Source organism: Phascolarctos cinereus, unplaced genomic scaffold (genome assembly GCF_003287225.1).
Source record: "Phascolarctos cinereus isolate Bilbo 61053 unplaced genomic scaffold, phaCin_HiC Scaffold_9;HRSCAF=440, whole genome shotgun sequence".
In the NCBI taxonomy this organism is placed as follows: Eukaryota; Metazoa; Chordata; class Mammalia; order Diprotodontia; family Phascolarctidae; genus Phascolarctos; species Phascolarctos cinereus.
Window position 1 is genome coordinate 46825025 of NW_027556402.1, and position 13948 is coordinate 46838972.

The 13948-nt window shown below is 40.8% G+C and overlaps 1 protein-coding gene across 2 annotated transcripts in view; it reads right to left on the reverse strand.

The window, feature by feature from the left end:
* The window catches only part of DKK2 (dickkopf Wnt signaling pathway inhibitor 2), a 152514-nt gene extending 140753 nt beyond the window's left edge, over positions 1-11761 (reverse strand). The window contains exon 1 of one of the 2 annotated variants that reach the window (XM_021001335.2): positions 10555-11761. In XM_021001335.2, coding sequence (XP_020856994.1) covers positions 10555-10776 — 222 coding nt within the window. In that variant the 5' untranslated portion in view covers positions 10777-11761. Of the gene's footprint in view, positions 1-10515 lie in introns of both variants that reach the window. The other variant, XM_021001334.2, reaches the window with a different exon arrangement.
* Between the last annotated feature and the right edge of the window lie 2187 nt (positions 11762-13948).

Genomic DNA, 13948 nt, shown 5'->3' on the forward strand with positions numbered 1-13948 from the left:
TAAGGCTTCCACAAGCAACTTCCCTTCTCTACCCACTGTGACTAGAGATTTTTCTCTTCTGCATCTAAACCAATGAGATCATGGATCAGTTACAATATTTTGATAACTGAGCATCTGCTTTCTTTAGAAAGGTGTGTGGTGGTTCCTTATATTCCAAAATATTTATAACAGCACTGTTTGTGTCAAGGAATCAGCTACTGTGCTTTTGGACTTCTTAGGAACACACCATCCTGCCTTCTTTCCCCAGGAAACTCATCATTGGGAAATCTCATTATGCTGCAAGACTGAATCTGCCTGGTACTCACATCTCCTCAATACCCTCTGCCCCTCTGATTAGATTGTGACTGAGGGGCAGGGTGGTGGGCTCCAGTTCTTCTAAAGAAAGGTCTCAGAAAAGGTTTTCTCCCCATTTTCTACTAGCTACACTGCTGTGGGGGAACTTTTCATCATACCCTCACTACAGAGGCCCATCCCTCCTCCCTTTTATAGTTTCCTTTGTATGTGTTCCCTTCCCTTATTAGATTGTAAGCTCCTTGAAGACAGGCACTGTCTTTGTTTTTAATTGACATTTGTATCCTCAGTGCTTCAGGGCCTGTGACATAATAAATAGACCTTTAATAAATGGGTTGATTGAGAAATGGCTAAAAATAGTGGTGCTTGAATATTATGAAAAACTACTGTGCTGTAAGAAATGAAGAACATAACAGAGAGAAGCATGAACAGATACAAAGTGAAGTAAGCAGTAACAAGAAAACCATCTGCACAACCACTACAACAATGTAAATGGAAAGAACCATCACAAATCAATTGAAAACCAACATTGCAAAATTATATGGAAAAGGCATCACCCCAAAGAAGAGATATCCAAAGACATTTCCACCAAATCCTTTTCAGAAGTGGGGGTTATATTGCATATAACTTCAGATTTTTTTTCATTGTATTTATCAGTTTTTTCTGATTTCTTTTTTCTTTGTTTCTCTTAAAAATTATTTGTTATAAGAGAGGAGTGGAAGAGATCCGGAGGGAAACTTACATGATGCAAAAAAAACCCAATAAAAATATTTCTTAAAAAATAAAGGAAATGTGTATAGTATGGTGAAGAGTCTTGGATTTGGAGTTGAAGGTCCTGAGTTCAAAAATCTATCTCTACCACTCCCAACCTGCACAAACTCAGGCAAGCTGTTTGCCTCGTCTAAGCCTCAACTTTCTCCTCTATAAAGTGAAGAGGGTGCACAAAATGGCCTCTTAAGCCCCTTCCAGATATAAATCAATGAGGTCATGATAGGACTTCCAAGGAAGAGCTCTAAGGATAGAGGCTATATTCCTCCTTAGATACGACAATAAGACCCTCCTCCTGATTGAGCAGCAGTGAGTAGCTGCTTAGTTATTTTTCAGACATGTTTGACTCTGTGACCCCTTTTGGGGTTTTCTTGGCAAAGATATTGGAGTGGTTTGCCATTTCCTTCTCCAGCTTATTTTACAGATGAGGGAATTAAGGCAAACAAGGTTAAGTGACTTGTCACATAACTAGAACATGTCGGGTCAGAGTTGAAATCAGGTCTTCTTGACTCTAGGACTGGCACTCTATTCACTACCTAGCTGCCGCATGATGAGTAGAGCCTCATTCTTTTTTCCTTATTTGCTGGCTGTGAATGAAAGCTATAATCTGAATCAGGATAAGAGATAGAATCAAGAGCACCCAACGAAAGTATTGCGTGCCCTAAGAATTAGGAGAGAATGCCATAAGATGGCACCTATGAGAAAGTATTCTGTAACAATATGTCTGAGAAAGTATGCCATCAAAAGATGCTGAAACAGCATTCCAACTGGGGCAGCAGGGAGCTGTAGCTGAGGTCACTGGACGTAGTAATGTACAAGATTTGCCAGTTGGGCAACAGAAAACTGCAGCTGAGGTCATGAGAGAGATGGGAGCAGGGATAAGAGCAGCTGAGAAATTCTTGACTTTCCTTGCTAGTAATTTCATCCTTCAGAAACTGAAGGATGTTTGACCTTGATTCTGGCTAACGAAGAGGAACTGGTTAGAAAGGTAGATCTAATGGTAACTTTGGGAGAAAATAAGCATGTTATCTTAGACCCTATGATAGATAGGGAAGGAGAGTGTTCAATATGTACTTGAGCTGGGGAGAACAGGTTGAAACTTGTAACAATTCAGAAAAAAAGGAAAAGGATTTTCTGCCCTAAGATTCTATGTGAAAGGTAGTTGCACCATAAGGCTCTCGAGAATGGAATTGTAGCTCATTTCATAAGATCTGGTAGCTCTTATGAAGAATAACAGGGAATGTTGTCCAAAGAGCCCAGTGCAGACACCCAAGGAAGTCAATTACCAACTAAAGCTTATAAAGGGGGGAAGCTAGGTGGCGCAGTGGATAGAGCACTGGCCCTGAAGTCAGGAGTACCCCGAGTTCAAATCTAGCCTCAGACCAAACACTTGACACTTACTAGCTGTGTGACTCTGGGCAAGTCACTTAACCCCAATTACCTAAAAAATAAAAAAATAAAAAAAAAAAGCTTCTAAAGGACAAATAGAAGATAGAAACCAGGACAAAATAAAAGAATAATCCTAGCAAATATTGCTCTTTCTTCACGTGTGGATTGGACTAGATGACATCAGAGGTCCCCCTCTTTAGAAAGAGGGGTGGGCAGAGTCTTCTTTCTTCATCTTTGGAATTTGGAGGTTGGATGAAATAATCTCTAAAGCAGAATCTAGCTCGAAAGCCTTTAACACTATGATCTGGCACAGCGGGGACCTCAGTATAAAGGATGCTTCATGCTGAGACAGTAATAATAATAACAACAATTGTAATAATAGCCAATATTTATATAATGATTTAAGTTTTACAAAGCAATTTACAAATATCAACTCCTTTGATCCAAGCAACATTCCTGGAAATTAGGTGGTTATTATTCCATTTACAGGTGAGGAAACTGAGGCTAAAAGGGAATAACTGACTTATCCAGGGCTACTCAGGTCTTTCTATCTTAAACTCAGGTCTTCGTGACTCATAGTTTACTCTATTCACTGTGCCACCTAGTTGTAAGTGAGACTTTGGGGAAATTAGAGTCTTAAGATACAGCCTATATTCTTTGATTCGTTGGTACCAGTCTACTAGACTGCCTATTAACAAGATTTCCCCAGGTTTGTGAGTGAGCGCTGAAATGGAGGAAATCGTAGCATTTGCCAAAATTGACCCAGGCCCCTCTTGGTATGTTTATTACTGACACAAAGGTAGAGGCAGTAGAGTTTAATGGAAAGAATCTGGGTAATGAGGGGATCTGGATTCGAATTCTACTTCTAACACTGACTAGTTGTGTGATCAACAGACATGTTAAAATGTCTCTTAGATGTAAATTCCTCATCTATAAAAAGGGGATGGCTATACTGGAAATAGCTGGCTCATTGGATCATTATCAAACATGTATTTCATCAACCTCGAAAGATAACATCAATGTGCGTTATTAGTTCATGTGTATGCATAAGGGCTTTTATCAGAAAGCTTAAAAGGATCTGTCTATGGGAAGGCAAACTTTCTTCACGATGGTATTTCTGTTTGTAGTAAATTGCTTCTAGTTTTATATATTTCTATATTTTAAGGGAATGAGAAAAATGGTGGTGGTTATTTGGAATTCCAAACTTTCTAAGTTATACTATTTTAAGTAAGGTTCCAGAATGGTCACAGCTGGAGTGACCATTATAAGGTAATCTATAATGTGGTGTAACATAAAGTTCATTAGAAAGAGAAGCAAGATTATAAATATAAATTTGATAATCATATATACAAGGCTTTATGGCTTGCAAAGTCCTTGGATCTCAACAACCAGGTAAAGTAGGCATTTCAAGTACCATTTATCCTCATTTTACAAAGAAGGAAACTGAGATTTTAAACATCTGTGTGGAGTTTGAGATGGAGGTAAGAAATTATAATTTAATGTTTTCTGTATTGGTATTTTAATTGGCCTTTGTCATGTATATGCATGGTTTATATATTTAAAGGCCTTGTAGATATCAAATATAACTAGACCCATCATGTAATCCCAGGATGGACTTTATAATAAATATTTTATAACTGGTGCTGCATAGATGAATTGCTCTTGAAAATGCAATGATACAAATAGAACTTTGGCTCCATTCCGCCTCAAACATTTTTTCTGTTTCAAGTTACCATTGCAAAAAAATATGAATTATGGAATGAGTTGTCTCAAAAGATTAGTCATTGGTGTTAGTAATGACCTGTAGGTCATTGGTTTGCATCCAGTACAAGAAGGTAGTGACCCAAGCTGTTAATATCATTTAGCTATTGCTCAGCCACTATTCAAAATGCATGGCTGGTTACATTTTTGTTTGTTTGTTTATGGACAGATGTTGTTCATATCACAAAACGCCTCCCACAATTCACATGTTATTTGACCTACTTGTTTCAGAGAATGGCTGATGTTTGCCTCGACAAAGCTAAAAACAGCACAAAATGTATTAAACCAGTCTCTCACTCACAGCAAGAATTCCCAGGCAAAAAAAAGGGGATACCCACAGATAACAATGAAATACAAACGGCACTTTATTGTAATAGGACCCTTAATATATGTGATGTCATTTCGTCCTCTTAATAATCCCATTAGCAGCGGAATGCAAGTTTTACTGTCTCCACTTTACAAATAAAGAAACTGAGGCTCAGAGAGGTTGAGTGACAGGCAATAAGTATCTCTCTGCTAGCAAGTGGTACACCCAGGATTCAAACCCAGGCCCCCTGACTCCAACTACAAATGCCCTTCTCACTAGACCAGGTTACTAAAACATAACAGAATAATGCAACGATACACTTTTCTTGCATTTTACCGAGTATATACAATACTTAGGTACAATACCAACTATCAGCTTGATTCTATTCAAAGAATGATAGTAGCCAAATCAGCTTTTGCTGTTGTTGTCAAACAGACAAAATAATTTTTGATTAGATGATTTTTTTTTATATTTTTAAGTTGTTTTGACATCATGGATTCATGCAAAAAATTATTTCTCATTCTCTCCAATAACCCACAGAAGTAAACATAAAGAAGGTCAGCCAGAATGCTGGTCCCTATTTTATAGACAATACAATAATGTGTTTAAATACAACCACAGTAAAGGGAAGGAACCTTGTGTAAAGCAACTAACTCAATGAGATCCCGCAAGTCATTCCAGTTAGTGAGGTTTCAAATTCAGGTTTCCTAACTTGCAATCCAGTTAACATTCTAATAACAGGACAATGTTATATCTCTGGAGAAATTCTAATGTGCATAAATCTAGAAACGAGAAGTAAGTAGCAAAAGTAATCTTTCAAATTTTGTATGTTATTTAATTGCACATTTTCAGTATTAATATTGCAGGGGGAAAATGAGGATGCTCCAAGATTGTCCCAGAATAGTTCACTCTAGGAGGGCCTAGAAATGGTTTCCTTTCACTAGTTGTAGAAATGCAGACTTTGACTCATTTTGTGAAGTGGGGGGAAAAAGAGGGAACAGATGACCTCTGAGGGGAATATTAAGGGAGAGTGTGGCAAAGTCAGAACAACAGCTGGAGAGCATTTCAGCAACTTTGTCCCCTTTGCTCTGTGTTATTGGATGACAATAAAATGATAGATGCTCACAGTTAGATAACTATTAAAATGCTTGACCAATTCTATACAAGGTAAATTTCTTCTTATTTCAACTTTCAACTCTCTGTTACCTACTTTAATGAAATGATGTAGTTGTGCTGACAATCCATGCCAATGGATGAACCCGATGTCATTTACAATTACCTTGGGGATGCATTATATGATTTGCCGTGCTGTCACCCATGACACCTACCTTCCAAATCGCGCACTTTGTTCAGGCTGGTGACAGAGGGAGGTGATTCAAATACAGTCTATATGAAAACTAGGCTAATATTTAAAAATATTGTCATAGAGAATTTCACAAATTAGCCACCCTCCTCCCTTTCCAGTAATCGAGAGTAAACGCTGCAGCAAAGCTATATTTCAGTTTGTTTATATCAATAGATGAATATGCAGTAGCATGTCTATGTGCAAATATATAAAGTACATATGTATACATGGTATATGTATATTTATACAATTGTGTTGTATAAATATATGTGCTCTCTCCAGCAAGCTTCTGTATTAATGCGTTTGGGAGTACAGTATTTGTTTCACGAAAAGTAACTTCATCCAAACCATAGTGCCATAAGAATCCAAATTAAATGAGAAATCATGGAATATGAATAGAGCAACCTCATACATTTTTTATTTTAGAGCAGCAAGGACCAGAAATTCTCTGTATTTTAAAAATATTATTTTGTTTGTTGCTCTTTTTTAATCATATTTTTGAATATTTCAGAATCTTATGTCATTGCATTCAAATGAATCTCAGCTGCTGCTCTCAAAAATATAAGATAAGCAGGAAATAATACAAAGAAGAAATAACAATTATCAGTTCAAAGTTTATTTTTCACATGAAAAGATGCTTTTAATCAGACAAAATGAATAGGTAATTTTAAAGAAAAATTCTACTGATGAGGGTAAAAATACATAAACTCAAATTCAGACCTTTAAGAAGAGCAAACCCAATTAAATATTTTTCCTGTAGAATGAGTAATTTTGTAGAAGGCTATTTTGTTAACAAATATTTGTGTTCTTTTGCTAAAATTAATTGGTCCCTTTGGAATTCTGGTGAAATAAATGATGCATAACAATCAGCAAGGCAAAGTGGCTTCATTTACTTTAATATATATGAGGCGCAATCTTTTTTTAACTTGTCTAAATATCGAAAGTGAAATGAAAACAACTTCTCCCCCAAGTAAAGGTATTTTTGTTTAAATGACTTGAGTACTTATTTCCCTATTTTTCTACCTCATTTGTTGGATAACATATAGTGAAATTATACATAAAAAAGAATATTATTTGCCAAAACCCTGGAGAATAGCGTTATATACCTATGGACACTGTGAATAATTTGAATAAAAAGGAAGACAAATTGTTCAGGATTTTTGCAACTATTAATCAAACTACTTATGGAAAAAGTATCATTAATATCTGCTATTTATGTAAGTAACATGTTTCAATTTGCCAAAGAAAGAACAGGTTTCAAAACGTGGTTAACAAGCTAATTTTTTAAGATAAAGCAGTTATCTAACTTCCCCTTCAAAGACATATATTTGTTTTCCATTTTTTATAATCTATACTTAAAATAAATCTGGAAAATTGTTTTCTAATCCAATTTCATACAAAAAACTTAAGAAATTATGTAAAGACATTCTCCTTCCTATGGGCACATTTATGATAACAATAAATAATTTTTAGATTTTTTTTTATGGTTCTAGAAGACAGGGTGCCCCTCCTTTATCTAGAATGAGTGGTAATAATAGATTTAGACTAAGGGAAATTGATTATATCTCAGATTCTTTCTATATGAGGCTGCAAACATCACTGTTCAGTAATATACATACATACGTATATACATACATGCATATATATATACATGTATATTTTTTCCCCTTACTATCATCATGATCAATTCAATATAATCTTTACAGTTAAGCAGGCAGTTGACTAGATTCTGATATGAAGGTGACAAATGACATCAAATCAACTGTAGTTCAAAATTCCTTTCACAAAGACATAATTTCTGTTTGTTTTAGGTAAGTGACAGTATTCAAAAGCATATGTCTTCTGATTTGAAAATTCAGTATTTTCAATGGAAGAAGAGCCCATGCCTAAGAAGTGATAGACCCTTAGAAGACTGAAGAATTATTGAATTTAGTAACAGTATTATGCTCTTATCACATGTTTCTAATCACCAGCAAAGGAAAACGAAGCAGTGTTTAAGTAAGCGTAATAGAGAACTCTGTTAACAGTGGAGTTCAGTGTACTCAGAAGTTAATGACATCCAATTTAGTCCATGATATTGCATATTCCAACTTATCTGCTGAACAAGTGAGATGCTGGAGTTTGTAAAAGATAATTCTCACGTGTATAGATGACTTTTGGCTGAACAACTAAAAGCACTTTAGGAATTCACCTGTTCTGATTTCCCCAGCAATTGTATATGGAAAGTATGGATGAAATACTGTGTATCGGTGTATGTGATTGCCTATACTTGTGTCTTTTTAGCTCATGCAATAAATTTGGCTTTCATACAGTATGTATCATGCTTATTACATATATTCATTTTATATATATATGTATACATATACATATATATGCATGTACTTTTTACAATAAATCCTAATTTTTTTGGAGGATGGTATTAAGTGAAAGTTATTTAACACTAAAATCCTACTCTGATGCCTTTGACAGAGCAAAGATACTACCAAGGCCTCAAAAGTCATGCCCAGTGGAACACAAGGTTTTTCATGTTTCACGAAGCCAGAAAGTCCTGGTCCTGTAACAGACTGTATAGCTGTCATCTGAGGACCAGCTTGGTTATATTCATTCAAAGAGGCTCCTCTCCAGTTTGGGTACAAAGTGATGAATTAATATTATGTGTACAGCACCAGCAGCTCAAATATACATATATGTATACGTGTGCATATACATGCATATGTACATATACTTCTATATTCTACAAGGGACTGGTTTTACATGCTCTGCTTTGGTGGAGGCAATATCAGTACTGAAGATCCTTAACCTTTCCATGTAAGTGCAAATAATCAAACAATTCATAGGAGAAAACCAGCAGAAGAAATAGGATATCATTGAGTTTTGTTGGTGGTTGTTATTTTAAATCACAAAGTTGTATGGTAAACCCCCAAGTCTGACCTCAGTAGATTTCATGTGTTTGTTCAATGGATTCATCTGACAAAGGAGACCAAGGTGGATAGTCACACCATCCCAGGAGTGAGACTGGGAGAAAGTGATCTCTAGGGGTCATTTAGTTCATACCTCTACCTTTGCCAAAAGTGTTTTATCCTAGACTATGAATGATGCTGATCTGAGGCTATGGCCAAGTAGAGAAGAAAAAATATAAGATCAGGTCACTATAAGAAGAGTTTCCTCAACTGTATCCTCATCAAAAGGACTCCCCCATTATACCTGTTTTCACAATCAGAGAGAGGGTAGGTCCTATAGACATACTCTACACATTTTTATTTGATGTTTCAAGGTTATAAATTGAGGAAAGTAAAGGAAGAGAGAGATAGTGAGAATGGGTACGTATTTTGTGGAGGGGAAAAAGTCTGGTGCCCATCAGTCTGAATTAAGGAAGAGTGTGCCCAATTAGGATAGTTTTTTTGTTGTTGTTTGAGACCTAAATGAAGAAAGTGGGGAGAATCTAGGAACTGAGCAATATTTGTTTTAGCTTGGTTTGGGGGATCATGAAGAGATGGTCTCCTCCGGAAACAAGTAGCTTTTCTAGGGCTGTGAGATCGTATCAAAAGTATGCCCAGGAGAGGTTTAGCAAAGGGTTAGGCTCAAAGCAGGAACTCGCCCCCCATTCTTACTTCTGTCCCTGATTACCCCCTTTCCAGAGATGGAAAAGAGCACCAGCTTTAGCCAGGCACGTGTGCCAAGAGCCCACAGAGACCCTAGAAGGGTTGTAGTTTTACTTCAGGAAAAACAGAAAGCTACTGTGAATAGCCTAGATCTGACTGTTGAACATCTCTGTGGGTGTACTGGTATGCTTTTGCATTTGCATGTGCATGTGCCCTCCAGAGACTTCAATTCTGCTTGGGTTTCTGAAAGTCAGAATTTGGGCTTGCACCTTCCCCTTGGGCTTCTCCATACCCCCAGGGCCCCCTCTCCTGGCCATGCAGTGTCAGGATTCAGGAAGCTTAGGAAAATCTGTGTGTGTGTGTGTGTGTGTGTGTGTGTGTGTGTGTGTGTGTGTGTGTCCCCTTGTGTGCATGGGGCTGGGGGAGGGCTTTTGCCTGCATGTCTATATGACACAAACAGTGGCACACAGAGATAGAGGCGGAGATAGTGACAGTGAGCAACACAGAAACAGACTAGGGGAAGCAGAGCCAGACAGAGACACAGACAGAGGCAGAAACTTTCAAGATATTTCAGCCTTTTTGACCTGTCCTGTAATGGTGTATGTGTTGCTGTAGCTGTTCCAGGATACACAGGCATCATCAGTTTATTGCTTTTCCTAAAGTTTTCTTTTCAGGAGGGAAGAACCTGAGATCTTTAGAAAATCGTTCTCTACCTATAACCAGCAGTCATGCTCTATGGGGGGGGGGTTAGGAATGGGAGAAAGGTAGCTGTATGTCATCTCTATGACAACTGGGAGGCTTTTGGATTCTGGAAAATGAGACTAATCAACAAGGGTCTGCATACATACATGTCATGTACATATATATGTCTATATTAAAGTGAAGTTTTTTCCCCCCAAATCCTGTACTTGGCAAAATATATGAACACACTCTCCTGCACACACTCTCATACACAGGCTTTCAAATCAAGAAGACACGGCTTAGGCAGCAAACACCTGACCTAATGGCAACGCAAACATAAGCAGTGCTTTGGAAGTAGAATGGTCCCATACCTCTCCTTGCTGATGATTGTGTTTTGAAGATTTTCCTACCTGCCCCAGGTTTTTGCCCTTCTTACTGCTGCCGAAAGTCAGTCCTTGGTAGATGGCCGCAGATCGATTGGTTGCCTGAGTCGGGGTCTCCCCGCCCAGGACGGACTTGATGGAGTTCAGTTTGGATCTGGCGCTTCCCAACTGGGAGCTCTCCACCATCAGGACCGCGGCTAGTAAAAGGAGGCAGCGGGAGGACTCCTTATTCCACATCATAAGGGTCATCTCCCCAGCAAGGCAAGAGGGGACCCCAAGAAAGATAAAAACCTAGGAGGGGAGGGAGAAGTAGCAAGGAAGCAGTGAAACACAGAACTTGTCTTCCAAAAAGAGAGCCGGCAAACAGCCGAAGATGCAGGAAGCGAGGGGGCGTCCCAGTCACTGTCCCCCAAACCTTGAGTGACTTCGGGAAACTGTAGCCTAGAAAAGTGCAAACTCAGTCTTAACCATTCAGGCAGGGAGTTTCGAGACTAGAGGTCACTTCACCACCGCCGGTTTCTTCAGGAGTTGGGGAAATTCTTCAGGCAGTAAGATGCGAAGCGCCTCCCCACCCCAGAAGGCGTGCCCCAAGGTGATGCAGAGCCCAGCTGAGCAGCCCTGCTCCAGACAACTTGGGAAGGAGCTTCGAAGTCCGCCCTCCTTCGTCCCTGCCCCCCAATCAGCCGGGGGGGGGGGTGACTGCAAATCAGCCCGAATTCAAGGGCCCCAGAGGGCTGGAAGGGTCGGGTTATTTCCCCCACACATATACACCCACACCTCCTGGTTTAGTTGTCTGGGTTTTGTTTTTCCTCCTGTTTTCTTTCCTTCTCCCCTTGTCTTTCTCGTCTTTTGTCTGAGTCTCTGCACTGTGTCAGAGCACACGTCCTGCAGTTCCAGGTTAGTAGACGCTAGTTTGGGGAGCCCGTCGGGCAACCCCCAGTGGCTGGAGACCCGGAGTCAGAGGCCGAGCCAGGGTTTTATCCACACACACAGGCACATGCTCACGCACAGCCAGACTTTTCCTCTGTTACACTCAGGACAGCCACAGACTGGCAGAGAGAGAGTGACACTGTGTTCTCTAGGCACCGGCACGAGCTGTTGCTGCACTCTCTCTCTCCCCTAACTCTTTCCCCCCTCTTTCTCTGCTACACTCACTCTCTTTGGTCTCTTCCCGCTAACCTCTTTTCTTTTTATAGCGTGCTGCAGTGGGTTTTCTGGATTCCTCCGCCCCCAATTCAAGAGTGACAAAGAGTGAAACCGATTCTCTCACCCCCAACTCATACTCTTGCTCCCCCCTCTCTCACTCCCCTTCCTTCCTCCTTCCTTCCTTTCCTCCTCCTCCCCCTCCCCTCCTCCCTCATCTCCCCTTCACCTCCCCACCCCACCCCATCCCCAGTTTTTTCCCAGCTTTTTCTCCGTCCTCTGTGCGTCTGCTTCACGTGGCCACCAGGAACGCCACTGGGCTTCAGCCCCCGAGGAATTAGGGGGTCCATGACTGCAGATCCTGCGGGGATGCGACGGAGAGGGAAAGGGGTGGGCAGAGGGGGCCACATCTGGAGGGGAAAGGGGTGCGGATGGGGGTAGGGGAGGCGGGAGCTCCGACAGCTGGCCCAGTCTGGAATCAGACAAGCTACGGGGCATTGTTGCCCAGAAGCCCGAGTGTCTCAGAGAAAGCTGGGGGAACATTGAGGTTTCAAAGAAGGGCGTGTCTGACTGGGGCTCTGGCCAGGGACAGGCGCCCGGCTCTGGAATCTGACATTGTCCCAGGCTGCTTGTTCTCACACAGGTCTTGAAATGACTCTCCTACCCCCAATCCTCGCCAGTATGTACAGTTGCGTGAGCAGGTTACTGATAGCGTGAATGGGGGTGTGCTGGGTGTGAATGCGTATGCTTTCGAGGGTGGGCACCTATATGTGCCTGTGAGTGTGTACTTGTGTGTGTGTATATATCTCTATGAGAGCCGTGTGTGTATGTGTGTGTGGGGGGGGTGCGCGCATGCATATGCCTGTAAGAGTGTGTGTGCTCTTATAATTGTGTGAGAGCATTGTGTACGTGTGAATTGGTTTGTGTAAGTGTCTGTGTGTGGGTATTCATGTACGTGTGTGTGTGTGTGTGTGTGTGTGTGTGTGTGTGTGTGTGTGTGTGTGTGTGTGTATGGCAACTCCGGAGCGCACTGAGAGTTAGTGAGTCCCGGGGACAGTTAGGGAAGAAAGTGTGCTCAGGAGGGCACCGGACTTTGCCTTCCGGAGGTATTTGAGTTTTTCCAGATAGATGCCAGATCCACTTCACCAGCAAGATGAGTGAGACAAATCCACGTCGGGACCCTGTTGCAGGCAAGCAGGAAGGAAGAATCTCAGTTCACCTTGTCTGGGTCAGTGCTTCCAGGCTTTCTCAGTTGTTTTGTCTGCGCAGACCCAATCTCAGTAAGGAATGAATGGAAGCAGCTGGGCTCTGTATTACAAGTCCTTTTCCTTTCTCCTGGACAGACTCACAGATACCCCTGAGGAAACTTCCCTGTTCTGGGTTCTGGGGGTTTAAGGGTCAGGTGTTCATCTGGAGGGATTAGAAGCGGTTTTAAAAATTGTATTAGTAATAACAGTAAAAATAATTTTCAGATCAAAATCTCCAAGTGCACCCAGGGGTCCCTAGAAGAGAGATAAGCATTGAGAGATGTTAAGCAATCACTGGGGTTGAGGATTTGAACTGGATCTCTGTGCTAAAAAGCCAACGGGTGGAGAATTTTACCTTTGGGGGACAGAGAATAACAAAATTCTTAATTAAGACACTGTCATAGTGTCATGGGAGGCAAGAAGCACCCTTTAAAAGTCCAGGGTTCTGCTTTTTAAGTGGTTTAGAGTTTAAGGACCGTGCCCACTCTCATTCTCTTAGTTGAGAATACAGCTTACTTTCTCAGAGCCCTCCTCTGACCCCCCCCCAAAAGGGTCGAAAAGAAGGAACAAGGAGAACTTCTCTAGCCAGGTTATTAGAAAGAATCACTAACTAATCACTTCCTTAGTTTCTGTGAGAAAACTTGCGGATCCAGCATACAGTTTGTGATGCTGAGATCCCCTGACAGTTTGCCCATGCCCTGGAGGTTCCTCATTCTGGGAGCTTCCTCCTCATGCTGAAATTTGTCATTTTCAGTAGATTAAAGACTGGCATGTTTTCTCTTCTTCCTTGGATTGCATTGTTATTGTTGTGCTTTTGGGGGAAGCCGAGGGGTGGAAGATTTTCACATTTTAATGGTTTCCCTCTGTCTTAACTAAGGAAGGAATTTGTCAGAAGAAACCCAGCATTCCTGGTTCTTCAAAAGGAAGGAAGCTGGGCTAGCTCTTGGGGGGGGGAGGAGGTTGTTGAGTCAGTGTGCTGCACTGGGGTTCCCGGGGCAGTGGGGGGAGAGTGGTATAATCAAAAGAGAACC